General features: G+C 42.3%; 1 protein-coding gene across 3 annotated transcripts in view; it reads left to right on the top strand.

Moving 5' to 3' along the window:
* spns2 (spinster homolog 2 (Drosophila)) overlaps positions 1 to 17,781 on the top strand; it is a 214,829-nt gene that overhangs the window by 178,867 nt on the left and 18,181 nt on the right. For all 3 annotated transcript variants that reach the window (XM_034178994.1, XM_034178993.1, XM_034178995.1), the window contains 2 exons: positions 7,258 to 7,323; positions 11,868 to 11,966. In XM_034178994.1, coding sequence (XP_034034885.1) covers positions 7,258 to 7,323; positions 11,868 to 11,966 — 165 coding nt within the window. The remainder of the gene's footprint in view (positions 1 to 7,257; positions 7,324 to 11,867; positions 11,967 to 17,781) is intronic.

The following is a 17,781-nucleotide window of genomic DNA, read 5'->3' on the forward strand; positions in this document are numbered from 1 at the left end:
CAGAGATGAGTCCACTGTCTGAGGCCATAAGAAGATCATTTGTAACCTTCACTAATGCTGTTTCTGTACTATGATGAATTCTAAAACCTGACTGAAACTCTTCAAATAGACCATTCCTCTGCAGATGATCAGTTAGCTGTTTTACAACTACCATTTCAAGAATTTTTGAGAGAAAAGGAAGGTTTGAGATTGACCTATAATTAGCTAAGATAGCTGGGTCAGGTGATGGCTTTTTAAGTAATGGTTTAATTACTGCCACCTTAAAAGCCTGTGGTACATAGCCAACTAACAAAGATAGATTGATCATATTTAAGATCGAAGCATTAATTAATGGTAGGGCTTCCTTGAGCAGCCTGGTAGGAATGGGGTCTAATAGACATGTTGATGGTTTGGAGGAAGTAACTAATGAAAATAACTCAGACAGAACAATCTGAGAGAAAGAGTCTAACCAAATACCGGCATCACTGAAAGCAGCCAAAGATAACGATACGTCTTTGGGATGGTTATGAGCAGTGATGCCGGTAACGCGTTACTTAGTAACGCGTTACTCTAATCTGACCACTTTTTTTTAGTAACGAGTAATCTAACGCGTTAATCTTTCCAAATCAGTAATCAGATTAAAGTTACTTCTCCATGTCACTGTGCGTTACTATTATTTTTCATTGTGGGTCGACAGCAGCATTAAACTTGGTCTGTGGACAGGAGGTCGGGGTTCAACTGAACTGCCCACTTTAAGTGAGCTGTGAGCTTTTCATCCGCGTTTTTTTGCAGCTGCTCGACTCGTCCTCACCTCTTAAAGCGCGGTGATCAGCACAGCTGCACTGAGCTTTACAAAGACATTTTTATACTTTTTTTCCTCCTTTATTTAGAATTCTGAGCTGAGCCGCTCTGTATCTGGTCGTTAAAAACAGCTGATCCTTCGTGACGCGTCAACAACTAACACTATTTTCCACTCAAATGCACCTAAACTCTCTTTCTGAGGACCACATGATGTGAAAACGCAATAAAACTTTCTTACCTGTAAATCTGGTCATGTTTTCTGCATAAATAAATGTTATCCATTCTTTGTGCTCAAACGCCAAAGCAGGGGCGAATCCAGATGGAATGGGGGCGTGGGGCAAGGATGTGCCCCCCTCCCCCACAACACCCCTAGATTAAAGGTCCAGTTTTGAAGCCGTTTTTTACTACAACTACTAATATTGCTTAAAATAATAATAATTTCGACAAGTAAAATGTTTAGAGAGAATTTAAATGTTAGAAAAATGTTAGAATTTAATAGTTACATTTATAAACAATGTATGTATGTAATTTTTTATCATTTACTAACAGGGACTTAGAAGAGAGAGACCTAATGTTTAATAGACCACATTTAACTGTTTTAGTCTGTGGTGCAGTTGAAGGTGCTATATTATTTTTTCTTTTTGAATTTTTATGCTTAAATAGATTTTTGCTGGTTATTGGTGGTCTGGGAGCAGGCACCGTCTCTACGGGGATGGGGTAATGAGGGGATGGCAGGGGGAGAGAAGCTGCAGAGAGGTGTGTAAGACTACAACTCTGCTTCCTGGTCCCAACCCTGGATAGTCACGGTTTGGAGGATTTAAGAAAATTGGCCAGATTTCTAGAAATGAGAGCTGCTCCATCCAAAGTGGGATGGATGCCGTCTCTCCTAACAAGACCAGGTTTTCCCCAGAAGCTTTGCCAATTATCTATGAAGCCCACCTCATTTTTTGGACACCACTCAGACAGCCAGCAATTCAAGAAGAACATGCGGCTAAACATGTCACTCCCGGTCCGATTGGGGAGGGGCCCAGAGAAAACTACAGAGTCCGACATTGTTTTTGCAAAGTTACACACTGATTCAATGTTAATTTTAGTGACCTCTGATTGGCATAACCGGGTGTCATTACTGCCGACGTGAATTACAATCTTACCAAATTTACGATTAGCCTTAGCCAGCAGTTTCAAATTTCCTTCAGTGTCGCCTGCTCTGGCCCCCGGAAGACAATTGACTATGGTTGCTGGTGTCGCTAACTTCACATTTCTCAAAACAGAGTCGCCAATAACCAGAGTTTGATCCTCGGTGGGTGTGTCGCCGAGTGGGGAAAAACGGTTAGAGATGTGAACGGGTTGGCGGTGTACACGGGGCTTCTGTTTAGGGCTACGCTTCCTCCTCACAGTCACCCAGTCGGCCTGCTTTCCCGGCTGCTCGGGATCTGCCGGAGGGGAACTAACGGCGGCTAAGCTACCTTGGTCCGCACCGACTACAGGGGCCTGGCTAGCTGTAGAATTTTCCAAGGTGCGGAGCCGAGTCTCCAATTCGCCCAGCCTGGCCTCCAAAGCTACGAATAAGCTACACTTATTACAAGTACCGTTACTGCTAAAGGAGGCAGAGGAATAATTAAACATTTTACACCCAGAGCAGAGAAGTGCGGGAGAGACAGGAGAAGCCGCCATGCTAGACCGGCTAAGAGCTAGTAGATGCGCTAAGCTAGCGGATTCCTAAAAACACACAAAGTGAATAATGTGTAAATAATTTAGAGGTGATTCAGCAGAGGAAGTGCTTTAGTTAAGGCACGTGAAGATTACACTATGAAACAAATCGTTATCTAGTTAACTAGATCAATTTAACTGCGCAGATTAAACAGCTAACAGATACAGTAAAACACCGCTGTGCTCCGGAACAGGAAGTGATACAATACCGCAGTGAGAGCCAACCACCATTTGATCCCAATTACCTTACCCAAATGATTGACCTCTGACCGGCTGTGTCACTGCACTTCTGGAAGACACCTACTGTATGTGTGTGATAAATTTGGTCCCAATTAGGTTGAAATTTAAATTCCTTGACCTTGACCTTTTACCAAAATTAATTGTTTTAAGGAAGATTTTGAAGTCCAGCCAGATTTTGAGGTTCAAGACATACCAAGTTTAGCAGAAATCAGCAAAAGGACCTGCAAGGAGTAGACAGGCAGACATGACCTTTGGCCTGATGGTTAACGTTTGACCAATTTGACCTTATGAAGCAGTTCTGGAATCCACCTCCATACGTGGCAGGTTTGGTGCAAATCAAAGTGAAAAACTTAAATTTTGACAATTAACACCTATGTAAGGTGGAGTTGCGTCAGGGGTTTGATTCCCACCTGTGTCCTTTCTGTGTGGAGTTTGCATCTTCTCCCCGTGTTTGCATGGGTTCCCTCTGGGACATGCAGGTTAGGTAACTTGGAAACTTTAAATTGTCTGTAGGTGTGAGTGTGTTTGTTTGTCTGTATGTGGCTCTGTGACAGACTGGTGTCCTGGTCAGGGTGAACCCCACCTCTCGCCCTATGACTGTTGGGATAGGCTCCAGGCCACCGCGACCCTTAACTGGAGTAAGCGGTTGAAGATGAGTGAGTGATGAGACCTTTGACCCCAATGATTGAACTTTGGCTAGTTTGATCTTGCCTGGGTAATTCCAGGACCCGTCTCCATATATGTACACGTTATACAAATCAGAGTGAGAAAAAAATGCAAATTTTGACCCTTAACCCATATGACTGACCTTTGGCGAGCTTGGCATTGCCTGGGCAATTCCAGAACCCAGCTCCCTATATGTGCCAACTTTGGTGCAAATCAGAGTGCGGGGGGAAAAAAATTGACCTTTGACCCCAATTACCATGCCCTTTGGCAAAACAAACCCTTTAAGAGTCATTCTACAATGAAATTAGCGAAAGGCCATGAGAGAAGTCAGGAAGCAAATAGACAAACAAAAACTGATAACATTTGTTGATATCTGTTGATATCCTGAAGTTGCTCAGCAGGCGCTAAAGCGAGTAGCTGCTAAGTGACAACTAATCAGTGACATAAGCAACGATTTTGAGTTAATGAATTAAAATTGGATAAACTCTCACAAGGTCAAACGTTCACGTTAGATCTGAGATACGGACGTATCATATTAATGACATAATTATAGAAATGTCCGACTCAGTGTTATGCACCAGCTGTAACAGAATGACTTCAAACCTTCTGGCGCCTGACTTCGTGTATAATATTTTCGAGCTCAGTGATGAAACAGCAACCAATGTTCTCAAATGGTTTATAAATCAAAGAGGATTTAAATGAATTCTGCTGTAACAATGTACCACCATGAATTAAATAGTGTGCTGTATGAAAGTATGTGACGTTATGCTCTTAATTTGTCTCAGTGATGTGTTACTTCAAACTAATGTGATTTCACGGCACAAGTCTACTTGGGCATCTAAACCCTTAAATCATCTCACAGCGCAACAGCCGCTGGAGGTGATTAACTTGGGTTTCACAGTAAAGCTCAGACAGATGTGCCACATTATTAGGCAAGCCGTAAACGGCCAGCGCTGCTCATTGACCCGCCGCAGCTGTTGTCTCGTCAACACGCGGCTAATCTGAGGTAACAGTGGGCTTCTGTCTTTCAAAAGGCAATGTGTCGGTCACGCTGTCTGGTTTGTTGCGCTCAGAACACGCGTGTCTTGTCTCTGGAGGGTCTGTCATGTTGCCACTTGAAGTTGTAGTCACCTTTGACTTTGTTACACGTTATTGCTGCCACAATCCTACTAACTAAACAAAGGTAAAGGAAAAAACATAGAGATGGTTAATGAATTTATGAAGATATTTATTTCAACATAAACTGTCAGTCAAACATTTGGACACATGTTCCCTTCCAGTCGTTGCCTTCATTTGGCTGTTGTCTTGTTTGGGGATTTGGTTTGGATCTGCATGTTGATTTTCTGATATCCCTTCCTGACAACTCCAGATGCACATGGAGAACTTTGACAGGACAAACTCATTTAGTAAGGATATCTTGAGCAGCCGGTTAAAGATAAAACTACATAATGTGAAGTTATATGTCAAATTCCTCTTGGTCACATGACCTTTGAATTAGTTTGGTTTAGTTTAGGTTTCAAACGGTGACCTTTCAGGGTACATATCTGTAAAAGTGAGAATGGGTCTTCAGCCAGTCGTATACCTGCTCTCAGCCTAAGGGCCCTGTCCCACTAGCGTTTAGGAGGATTTGCGTATTGATTGTGAACAAAATTGGCTCATATTCGCTTAACATCCGCAGTATGTGTGAAACGTGCTTGTATGACACCCGCACACGTCCGTAATTATCCGCAGAGGCACGTTTTTCCGTTGCCAGGATTTTTGAGCTGCACAAAATTTTGGCTGCGGATGACATCCACCTTACATACTCCATACATACTCCATACATACTCAATACATACTCAATCTATGCGCTGTATATTCGTCATCATCTGCTGATATCCACAACTGACAGTGATTTGCGGCTTGGCAGTGGACTGGGACAGTGTGTAAAACGGATATTTTGCGGCGCCCATCATGTCCACATCACGGACTAAAATAAGTTGTAGCGACTGCATGCAGATTGGCCACGAATAAAGCGTTTTTATTACATCTGCTTTGCATCTGATTTGCGGTGGATGCAAATCAGAGGCACTGTGTTCACAGCTGGACACCGTTCTTTGTTCTACTGGCTGCCACACACTCTGCGCTGGATACTGCGTGTTATAAAATAGTTATTTCGTGGTGGATTAATCATTTTATTCTGCAAATTGGCTGTTGAAAACAGCTCTAATCTCCTCCTGAATCACAGAGGAATTTGCAGCTGGGCACACGCGCGAATGGCTAACAGGCTGCAGAAAGCATTTTGATCTGTCTAAGAAGGTAATTATTTGACTTGTTTACATTGTCAAGGCTTGATAAAACAGTTGCGTGTTTTTTCCTTCTTGTCTGCAGCTGTTACACTATTTATTCCTATGTTTAGAACAGATTTAACTTCTTGTTACAATCGTTCAGTCGAGCTGCACTCTGATGCGATCCGCTGACATCACCACTCGCCCTGTTCACTGCTTCTTTACTCCAATCAACTTGTCCAAGTCCAGCAATTGCTCCAGAGGCTGTATTGTTGGTGTGAATAGTGATGCCGACGGCCTGAGTGTGCTTCTTTTATGACCACAATGCAGATGCCGTGCACGCGCAACACGTGCGTGATGCATTCATAATACACCCGTAATACTGCCGTGATAATCGCAATGCGTTGGATCCGTTTCCTCACTACATGTGTTATACAACCGTGATTGTTCATCATATATTCACTGTACATTATTAATATATCCGTAATTCATACTGGGACATTTGTCATTTTTGGCCATTTTTGTTGCGGACGACAACGAATGCCCGTAATTTGTATATTCAATTCATGCGCAATTAGTCCTCTCCCCAGTGGGACAGGGCCCTAATAAACACCACGATACAATACATATCACGATACGCCTATCACAATTCAATAATATCAGGTTACATCATTACATCACAGCTCCCAATAATTATGTAGCAAGTAATCTGCAGTGAATTCTTTATTTTAAAGAAATTATTCTGAAATATAAATTGTATCTCTCGATGTTAACTGTATCCTATTTGTATTTTTTATAAATCATTTATGATTCTTATGCAAGGGCTCATCATTTCTTCCATGCAGTAGTTGACTTTTCATGAGATCATGATGCAAAGTTTTAATCAGATATGATTCGATGCGGGCTTCACGATACAAAAATCACAATTCACGATGCATTGTTGCACCCCTAATAATAACTGTACAAATTATGGATTTAGTGAAGATTATAACAGGAAATCTTGCAGAATATGACAGAGTTATCCACTTAAATTAAATTTCAGGTGTGTGTTTCTCTGGTAATGTCCAAGTTGACCTTTGTGTTGTTTTTTTTTTCTTTTCATGTGATGATGTCATTGCGCTCTGTTTCACATTGCTGAATGCATTTTACCATAAAAATCACAGAGTGGAATAATAATGAAATGTGATTCATAAATTAAAATGGACTCTTTCCTGCTGCACCCATTTGCCTGAACAGCTTTGGATGTTTGATTCCAGTTTTCCAGCTGATTGTAAATTTAGGAAGTGTTAAAATGTTTCTACATTTCATTTACGGCTTCAACAAAAATAAACCATCCTTATCATCCCGTGCTGTTTTTCCAACTGTTACGTTAACTGCTCATCTCAACGCGACCATAATGAAGGGCTGCGCGTCCTGCGCGTCCGTGTGTAATTGGATCACAGTGAAATAAAACACAGCACATAAAGCACTTTTACTCAGCAGTAAATTCCCCCACACAGAAGTAATACCTGCAGCACAGCTCTTTGGCTGTACACGGCTTCTCTGCAGTAAAAACATACTAATCTACACATACACTCTGTTTTTCTTTATTTAGGTTTGCATCTTCATAGGAGAGACGCTGCTGTTCCTGAACTGGGCCATCACAGCAGACATTCTAATGGTGCGTACTGACAACTGACGTCTGTACCCTGGTATATAAATGCTGCTCATTCCATTAGATAAGCTGTGTAGTTGTTCAGTGCCACCACCGGAGGCGCACTCTATTGTGATTGCCTTTGTCTCCTGTTTTTATGTATTCTAGCAAGATAGCTTAAGAACACCTGACTTTGATCAAACTTGGCAGATACATTGGGTCTACTGCTGGGATTATGTGATTTGAATTTGGTTAGGATCGCTCAAATGTTAAGGTCAGAGGTCATGGTGAAATGCCCAGCGCCTTGCTAATATATACAAAAATGGCTACTTTTACCTTTTATGATGTGAGTTCAAACACTTTATTGCTAGTGAACTTGGTTGGTGTTTGCTGATACCTTTGCAGGAGAACAAAGGTAAAAAAAAGTGACCTAAAGCCCCTTTCACACTGGGCTAACGTAGAGTTGCTTATTGTGGCGTACTGACTACACCAAGCTATGCAGCTCTATGCCGAGTTTAAACAGCTCTATGAGTTTCAGTCTCTGCGTTGAGTTTTTGCTCCCTATGCAGCAGTATGCTGAGAGCTACGTGAGGAGGACTTAAAAAATTAAACATGTTTAATTTTTTCAGAGTAGCGTACAGGACACAGAATGTAAGAGGTCTATTAGAAAAGTATCCGACCTTCTTATTTTTTTCAAAAACCATATGGATTTGAATCACGTGTGATTACATCAGACATGCTTGAACCCTCATGGGCATGCAAGAGTTTTTTCACGCCTGTCGGTTACGTCATTCGCCTGTGGGCAGTCTTTGAGTGAGGAGTCGCCCACCCTCTCGTCGATTTTTTTCATTGTTTAGGAATGGCTCAGAGACTGCTGCTTTGTTTGATCAAACTTTTTTCAAAACTGTAAGGCACAACTGAGTGGACACCATTCGATAAATTCAGCTGGTTTTCGGTAAAAATTTTAACGGCTGATGAGAGATTTTGGTCTGTTAGTGTCGCTTTAAGGACAGCCCACGGCTCCTGACGGCGATCTGCGCTTCAAGGCGGCAGCGTCTCGCCGTTTCAAGTTGAAAACTTCCACATTTCAGGCTCTGTTGACCCAGTAAGTCGTCAGAGAACAGAGAACTTTCAGAAGAAGTCGGCATGAGGAGTTTATTCAGACATTCCATTGTTAACGGACATTTTGTAATGAAAGAACGTGCGGGCAGAGTCGCATGTCGGGCCGGACCCGACCGCGGGGGTCGCGACAGGAAAAACACCTCCGTGTTGGAAACCTTAACGGGCAAGTTGGAACATGCCCAAGCTGTTAAACAATTTCTCAGTTACTCACTTGTTGAAAGCCATCAAAAGCCGCCTGAATTTTACAAATGGTTTTCAACACGGAGGTGTTTTTCCTGTCGCGGCGCACACAGATTTGCCGAGTCGTCACGGAAACGACTCAGCGAATTTGCGCGCACGTCTTTCATAACAAAATGTCCTTAAACAGTGGAATGTCCGCATAAAGTCCTCATGCCGGCCTCTTCTGAATCTTCTCAGTTCTCTCACGACATCCTGGGTCAACAGAGCCTTAAATTAGGATGTTTTCAGCTCGAAACAGGCCGACGACGGCGCCTGGAAGCGCTGCGCGATGTCCCGCTCCGTGGGAAGTCCTTACACCGACAGAAACACCCCATAATCTCTCATCAGCTGTTAAACTTTTCACCGAAAACCAGCTGAATTTCTCGAATAGTGTCCACTCGGATATTCCTCACAGGTCCAGAAAAAATGTTGATAAAGCAACGCGCGCCGTCTCGAGCAGCGTGTGAAACAAAGGAATTCAGCCGAGAGGGCGGGACCACATCTCACTCAAGGCCTGCCCACAGGGAAATGACGTCACCGACACGCGTGAAAAAACTCACGCATGCGCACGAGGGTTCAAGCATGATTGGTGTAATCGCATGTCAATCAAATCCATATAGTTTTTTTTTTTTATAAAACTGCGGGTTAGTTTTATAAGATACCTCGTATGCAGTTTTTAAGCAACACCGCTACTATACACCAAGCCTCCGCAATTCTACACAACCCAGGGCAAAAAAGTCCTTTTATCAGTACATACCTGGATTGATAGATTTTATTCATCCTGTTGGACTCTGCTGGCTTTCAGGTTCAGAGGAAATGTCCACATCCACTTCTCACAGACGGCTGGCATGCGCTCTCAAGATCAAGTTCTCTCAAGATTGTGGCACGTTAATAAAGTCCATTAACTCCTGCTCATGGACCAATCACCAGCGAGAGGACATGTCCACGTCCAGGTTAACTCCTTAGTGATGGATGGCCAGCAAGAGGACATGTCCACTGTCCACTCCTCATGGACAGAACGCGCGCGATTGGTGGCTGCAGCTCCGCGGCTCTTTCACCTTCTTAAGTTCTCTCATGATTGTGACATATTAATAAAGTCCATTAACTCCTGGAAATAATGAATTCTGACTTTTTCCAATGTATCAAATCCATCTGCGTGTGCAGGCGGTCTGTAGCATCTCTCTCTCTCTCTCTCTCTCTCTCTCTCTCTCCCTGCGTGCAACACCACAGCCCTGATGAAGCAACAGCTTGTGTCCTGCTGTATGTCTGGAAACGTGAGTGCTGTCCATGTACCGTTTTGAGAAAGGAGCGCATTTCCACAATGCCAAAAAAACAAACAAAAAAACAAAAGGTAATCAGGAGTAGACCGTGAGAGGCAGAAAAATAGCAGTGAGGGCTACATACATGGCAGTAAGAAACCATGCGCAACTGTAAGCAAGACTAGGAATGCAACCATACTCCATCACACAATACCCTACACAGGGATGACGCCAAATCTGCGCAGTTTTCCAGCGTAGTCCATACGCATCACAACGCAACTGTATGCAAACCCGGTGTGAAAGGGGCTTAAGGCGACTGGTGAATGTCTCTTGGTAATGGGCATCTTTGAAGGATCTTTAGATACCACTTTAATGACTTTTTAATGACAAATTAGGAGTTAGTGAGTCTCAGATGAGGAGTAGCACTTGATGAGGCAACATCATTTATGACATTTTGGTTGTGATGAGTTTGTGGACACACTCACTGGCAGAAGAAGGCCAAAGGGATGCCCATGCTTCACCTGGCTGTTTCAGATAGATGTTTTCTTTGGAGAGGTGGGGATGGACCTGTTGTCTGCCTGGATGGTTGTCATCCTGAACAAAATTCCATATTTTAGTGGCTGCAGCACTGCGTGGCACCTCTGCATGCTCATCCATGTACTGTTTTCTCTGCATGACTGATATTTTGAAATGTGGGCAAGCTATCACTGTGATCTTTTATCACTTATCACCCCAATAGAGTGCTTCGCTCTCAGACTGCAGGCTTACTTGTAGTTCCTAGGGTTTGTAAGAGTAGAATGGGAGGCAGAGCCTTCAGCTTTCAGGCTCCTCTCCTCTGGAACCAGCTCCCAATTCAGATCAGGGAGACAGACACCCTCTCTACTTTTAAGATTAGGCTTAAAACTTTCCTTTTTGCTAAAGCTTATAGTTAGGGCTGGATCAGGTGACCCTGAACCATCCCTTAGTTATGCTGCTATAGACTTAGACTGCTGGGGGGTTCCCATGATGCACTGTTTCTTTCTCTTTTTGCTCTGTATGCACCACTCTGCATTTAATCATTAGTGATCGATCTCTGCTCCCCTCCACAGCATGTCTTTTTCCTGGTTCTCTCCCTCAGCCCCAACCAGTCCCAGCAGAAGACTGCCCCTCCCTGAGCCTGGTTCTGCTGGAGGTTTCTTCCTGTTAAAAGGGAGTTTTTCCTTCCCACTGTAGCCAAGTGCTTGCTCACAGGGGGTCGTTTTGACCGTTGGGGTTTTACATAATTATTGTATGGCCTTGCCTTACAATATAAAGCGCCTTGGGGCAACTGTTTGTTGTGATTTGGCGCTATATAAATAAAATTGATTGATTGATCTTTGAAGATCTTTTTTCTTTGTTCCAAATCTGCCTTTGTGTCCAGTCAGAAAGGCAGAGTTATTATTACTTCTATTTGTTGTGTTTTGTGTGTATAAATTCACATTTGTAGTACACTTTCACTTCACTTTAGAATACATATTTGAACGTTTGCGACACTTTTTGTTGCCAGGCAGCACAGCGACATGTGTGTTTTCCTCCCAAATGAAGATTCCCCGGGGCCCATTCTCCATAAGATCGTGTGGAAAATCTACACTTGGAGCCATATGGGATCCACTGTAGCACCTCCGTGCAAAAATGGGGGAGAAGTCAAAAGAAATGAATGTCTACAGTGTGTCTTGTCCTCAATGCTGCACAAACAGGCTCCCACCTGACCCCAAAGAGAATAACTCATCCAGCATCTTAATTTGCCGTTGGCCTGGAGACTGCGGCGAGTACGTCCGGGCACCTCCAGCATTTTTTGGTTGGACCGACAGGCCTGCCTGTGGTGTCCTGACCCCAAGAGGTTGGCTCTACGTACATAACTGAAAACCACAGGAACTCTTTTGGCATGGATGAGTGCATCCCCCTCCCCTTTACTATGACCTCACGTCTTTTTCATCCTTTGTCTCTGCACAGTTTGTCGTTATCCCCACGCGGAGAGCAACGGCGGTTGCCTTTCAGAGCTTCACTTCTCATCTCTTGGGTGATGCAGGAAGTCCCTACCTGATCGGACTGGTAAGAATCTCCCATGGTGCTTGGCGATCACTGTGCAAAAAAAAAAAAAAAAAAAAAAAAGGCATTATCTTTGAACTTTAGGTTGTAAATTCCAAGTGGTTCACTGGGCCAGCATTTGTGTGAGCGCCTCATTCACAGGCAGGATGCTTCTGCTCACACATTAAGTGGGTCAGTGTAAAGTGAGCAGCATTTAGAACACGTCTCCAGAGGGCTGGTGCGTAGAGTTGTAATTTCTCGGCTCCTCATCAGGCTGTCAGAGTGTTTTCTAGTAAATCCAGCGGGTCCCACGACCGGCCGTGTTACAGCATCTGATTGGCTGAGAGGTGAACGAGGTCGAGCGAGTCCCCTCAAGGTCACAGTCTTTACCTCGACCCCCAGCCTCTAAATAGCAAATGTGCATGTTAGTGCATCGCTGAGCAAATTTTCTACAAAATAAATTCTTTATAGAAGTAGTTTGCAAAGTCCAGCTCTTTAGTTACAAAATGAAACATCTCTACATGAGTTAAGTAAATTTAAAGAACACTAATTACCTGCTGTATTTAGAGTTGTTCCGTAATTATATATTTTAGTTGACTGATGATATGTTTTGTATTATTGTTACAAGGTGGATATACTTTCTATATGTTTTATACCATTAATATTTAATTTTTTATTATTTAACTCATAAAATACAGACTGGAAGCAGTCACTGGGAATCACTGCTGCAGATCCAGAAGGTGGATATTATATTATATTATTATACATTTATTATAAGATATTACAAGCTGTTATCATCATTAATATTTAACAGGCTTTGCTATGCAGTTAAATCAATGTGGGCTTATATTTATTTTATTTTAAAATATAAATAGTATTAACTAGTTTTTGTATACGAAAAGTGAAAGTTGGCTTCATTTTTTTCCCCTCATTTGTGGCGCCCCCTGGATGGACGGCACCCTTAGCTATTGCCTATACTGCCTATAGGCTGGGCTGGCCCTGCTGCTTCGGACTGGCATCCCGTCTAGGGGGGTTGTCTCTCGCCTGCTTCACACTAAAGGCTGGCACCAGTGGGCCTCAAGGCCTGTATATTTCCTTTTTAACAGGAAGAAACCTCCAGCAGAAGTGAGTTCTATCCTGTAGAGCTGTAAATTACTTATCATGAATTTAATTTTTGAAGTGGCACTAATGACAACACTCATACTGAACATAATTTCGCTTGCATAGACTGATTTTGGAGATGAAGCAATAATTGCAGATGGGCTTTCTGAGGTCCCAGATAGACTTTCTGATTTCCTTTTCTAACTTTCAGAATTTAGTAAATTAGCATATGGTCCATTGATACTTATGTGTAGACACTAGTCCCTAGAGGCAACTATTTTTGGTTTCAAATCTGGGCAAATGCAGTCCCAGAAAATTCCAAATGTGACAAAGAAGAAACAGGTGTTGGAAACAAGTCAGTGCTGCTAAAAATACAAACTTGTAGAAACAAAGATACTAATCTGACATGGTTTTGCACATAAGACTGGCATAGCATGTTTCAAGTACACAGCACTGTAATACTTCATACGAGATTAAATGACTAAAACCTACCCATGCAATCACATTCCTTCAGCAGAACATTCAGTCTTTCTTCGTTGCCATTAAGTTATCCTTTACATGTCCAATATCAATGACAGGTGCTCCCCTAATATCTTTTGTCCTCCCGCTCCACTGCTTATTCCTGCTCGCTCTCCGGAATTGCCTGTTAAAGGTGGAATGTTGAGGCTCAGCAGTCAGTCCGTCTTGGTGTGACTCACACAATTTTCACTCCACAGGTAGAGATAGCACAGTCCTGCATAAGAAGCACTTTCAGTGCCTTAAATCCCACACGATGAAGCAAACTCTAAACGTTTTCACGCAGCCTGCTGGCCCAGAACTACTGTGTGTGCAGAGTATTATCAGACGTTGCAAATTCAACAATGGCGAGACCATCTACCAGGACGCTCAGTGCTTGTTGTTCATATGGCTTCATATGGCCTGTAATCCAGGATCCACTTAACACTCTAAACTAGAATTACCCTCCTCCTAAACATTTTTGAAGTTCAGTAATAACTCCATGGAGGTGCGCATACGGAATATATGAACATGCTGGACGCAAATAATAAGCTCAATTAACTGTAAAGCAAGATGCGTCTGTGTCTCTCTGACTGTTTGTCAGATCGGCCTCAGTGTTCGGATATGGCTTGCGCATGGCACAATGATGTGCATCCTTTATTATGAAAATTTTTGGAATTAATTTTCAAAACCTTTATTTTGAACAGTGGTGGGCACAGTTCAAATAATCCGATAGCAGATAATTATTGAAGCTAATGTTTTTGCTATCAGATTAGTTTTTCAGGTAAGTTTTAAAACATCATCGGACCAGTTATCTTCCGATAAATTTCGTTCCGATAACTTTCAGTCCGATAACATTTTCTTTGCTGGTAAAGTTTAACAGTCAAAAATGTTTTTAAACCCTAAAATCAAACATTTTAGTCAGTTTGTTGTGTATTTGTAGCAACTGAGCAGACTGGCTGCCTGTCACTTGCTGATGACATCATTAAGCGCAAAACGTGATTTGCCAGTCGACGCAGGGAGCATTGTGGGTAGTGTAGTTCAGGTTCACTTTGGACGTTACAGTGACTTGTCCACTCGACACAAAAACAAAACAGACTAATTTTACCATTATTTGATTTTGTGTGTACAGAGGGACTTTTCTTCACCGTTTAGACACTGTTTTGGATTTTTTTAAAATGAGGCTTTATGTGGATTATTTCTTCAGATGAATCCCACTGAAACTAACAGGTAAGAATTTATATTTACTATGTGTGTTTTACTCTGCCAATCAATGCATTAATGGACGTATTTCAGTTGTTTAAGCCGCAGGGTTCAAAGCGTGTGAAAAAAGCGGCAGCTTTTAGCTCATAAATGACGGTGTATCTAATACTGAGATAAAATGTGACTTCTAATACTGTGTTTTACTGCTTTTGAAAGATGATGACAGTGTTTGGGGTTTTTTTTTTTCATTTATTCATTTTTCATGTGTTATTTGTGTTTGTGATCCTTGAATGTACCCAGCAGCCCCTGCGGCGCTTAAAGTGAAACTGATTTATCAGAAGCCGACAGTGTAATCTGATGTGGCCGCGTCCAAATCAATACTAATCGTTATCGTTTATCAGTAATGAAGATAATTTTTTTTACCAATTTATCAGTTTATCATCATAAAAGATAACTTTTCAGTTATCTGTTTAATGGTTATTGAAGCTAACTTTTTGGTTAGTTGTGCCCACCACTGATTTTTAAGTCATCCTCATTATTGGTGCAAGGTGGAGTGTTCACACGCGCCAGTTTCACAAAGAACGTCAACTAAGATGAGTCACTCTTTGCCTTAAACAGAAGCCTATCTTTGACACGTTCACGGGGAGAAACAGAAGAAATAAAGAAATAAACACACAAAGACAGACACACAGATGATTCTCACTTTATTATCACAAGGTGGAACATTCTCACGTGCCAGCTTCGACAAAGACTGTTGACAAAGCTCCCACTTTTCTATAGGAGTATATACTTCCTTCAGGCATTGCACTAGTTTGCATAAAATGTGCTGAGGAGCGCACATGTGACGCCATGATGCTGCAGTAACATCGCAGTGATACTTTCCTGTCATACACATCCGATGGCCTTCTTAATGTAGAGTGTTTTTAGTGTTGCATGTGTACGTTGAATCGTATTGGCGCCCGGGCGGCTTGCAGCCTGGGTCATGTTAACAAAGACAGAGGAAGCCTTTGATTAATGGATCAAACTGATGCTTAAAATCCTCTACTCGTCTGACAGCCCATCTTAAACTACTGTGAAAACAAGATAAAAGGAGCAGTAAGCTACCTCCAAGTGGTGACTTGCTCTTCAAAAAGCCTGATTTCTGCAGATAACAGAACAGAACTTATGGCAAGGAAGAGCTTTTTATACAGTGTCCAAATACCTATGGACCTGATTGTATTATCAGAGAAGAAGCAATCACAAATATCTTTGAGCTGTCAACTCCTCACTGAATGATACGATTAGCGAGACACTGTTCAGTTTGAAGTTCTAAGCTATCTAGACCTTAGAGGAAACCTTGCTGGCAGCACAGAGTCAGAACAAGTCAGCTCCTCTGAATTGCTAGAAATTGTACAAAGTTTCCAGATACCCCAAAACTACTAGAAGAAATATCAAGAGAAGAAATTAAACAAAGCTGCAAAGCTACCATAGGAAAAAGCGGTGTCTGGAAAATCTACTAGTATAAGCAGCAGGTTTGTCATCGTGTCCCACAGCAGCTTCACTCAAGGTTCTGGAAATGGAGCAGTATCTCCACCTAGTGGACATTTACCATAAATACAGGTACAACAGAATCAATTCACAAAGAGCTGAAGTACAATATAAAGCAACAACATTTCATCCATAACATGTTTCCTCAAGACTTCATTCATTCACTTTCTGCCACTTATCCGGGTCTGGGTGGCAGTGGCAGAACACCGGGCAGCTCATCCCACACTTCCTAATCCTCAGCCAAGTCTTCGGACTCTTCCTGGGGGATCCCAAGGCATTCCAAAGCCAGCTGCGAAATATAATCCCTCCAGAGTGTCCTGGGTCTTCCCTGTGGCTGCCTACCAGTTGGACATGCATGGAAGACCTCCCTAGGGACATGACCAGAGGATATCCTCACCAGTTGCCTGAACCACCTCAGTTGGCTCCTTTCGATAACAAGAAGCTGTGCTCTGTCCTTACATTGTTCTTACCCTGTCCCTCAGCATAACTCCACATACCCGACAGAGGAATCTCATTTCTGTCGTTTCTATTCATGACTTTGTTCATCAGTAATGCTGAACATTAACCATGAATGAAGGAATGGAGGCCATGGTACCAAAATTAGACAAGAGTAAGGTTCAGATGAATGAAGGATGTATGTCTGTGCCTGTAATGGCCCAGTCACACGGCACACGATGATGGTGCTGCTGTATCACTGTATTACGTTACTAAGCCATATATATTGATTTATAACAGAAAACTGTCAAAAGGGGGAACAAATATAAGTGTAAAGATGATTGAATATATCAGAGCAGTAAATTGATCAGTCTGTGTGAACGCGCATCGACTCCCCATGTGCGGTTATTTCACTAGCTACAGCTGATCCACAACGTGAATTCTGCCTTCCAGAACAGCTTATATAATCTTTTGAATTATCTACCTGTTGCCACATGTACATGAGGGCTGGATTGTCATTCCTACACTCATATTGTTATATTTAATAAAAAATAATAGGCGCATGTAGGAGCTGCTGCGTTCAAGTACCGTCGGAAATTACACAACTTTTTTGTTATTTCAAATTCAGCAGTTGCTTGTGGAAAAATAATTCATTATATCCACACGAAAGATTAATTCTTCCCTATATAAGGTGCCTGACCCCATTGAAGCTGACCCCTCCATTCAAATAAAAAAAAAAATCCAAGCAAACAGGCTGATGTAATTTCCGATGGTACATGAACGCAGCAGCAGCACTCACAAACCGGCTTCTGCACTGTGTGAAAACATTCAGCTGCTCGAACGAAGTCAAACTAAACAATAACATTACAAAAACTAAGCAAACAATAAAAAAGTCAAGAACGACAGCAAAATGAAACACTGATGAATTGAGGTTTTTGTTGCCCTCCATTCAAATTTTTCAACAGTTTAAAAATCCTGACAAAGTGCCAGCTGCAGGAACGAAGCTGCACGAAGGATAAACGATGCCAACGAAAATCAACGAAAGTCCAGATTTCTTGTTTTGTTAGGGCTTCGTTGC

This window comes from Thalassophryne amazonica, chromosome 9, assembly GCF_902500255.1.
Source record: "Thalassophryne amazonica chromosome 9, fThaAma1.1, whole genome shotgun sequence".
NCBI lineage: Eukaryota > Metazoa > Chordata > Actinopteri > Batrachoidiformes > Batrachoididae > Thalassophryne > Thalassophryne amazonica.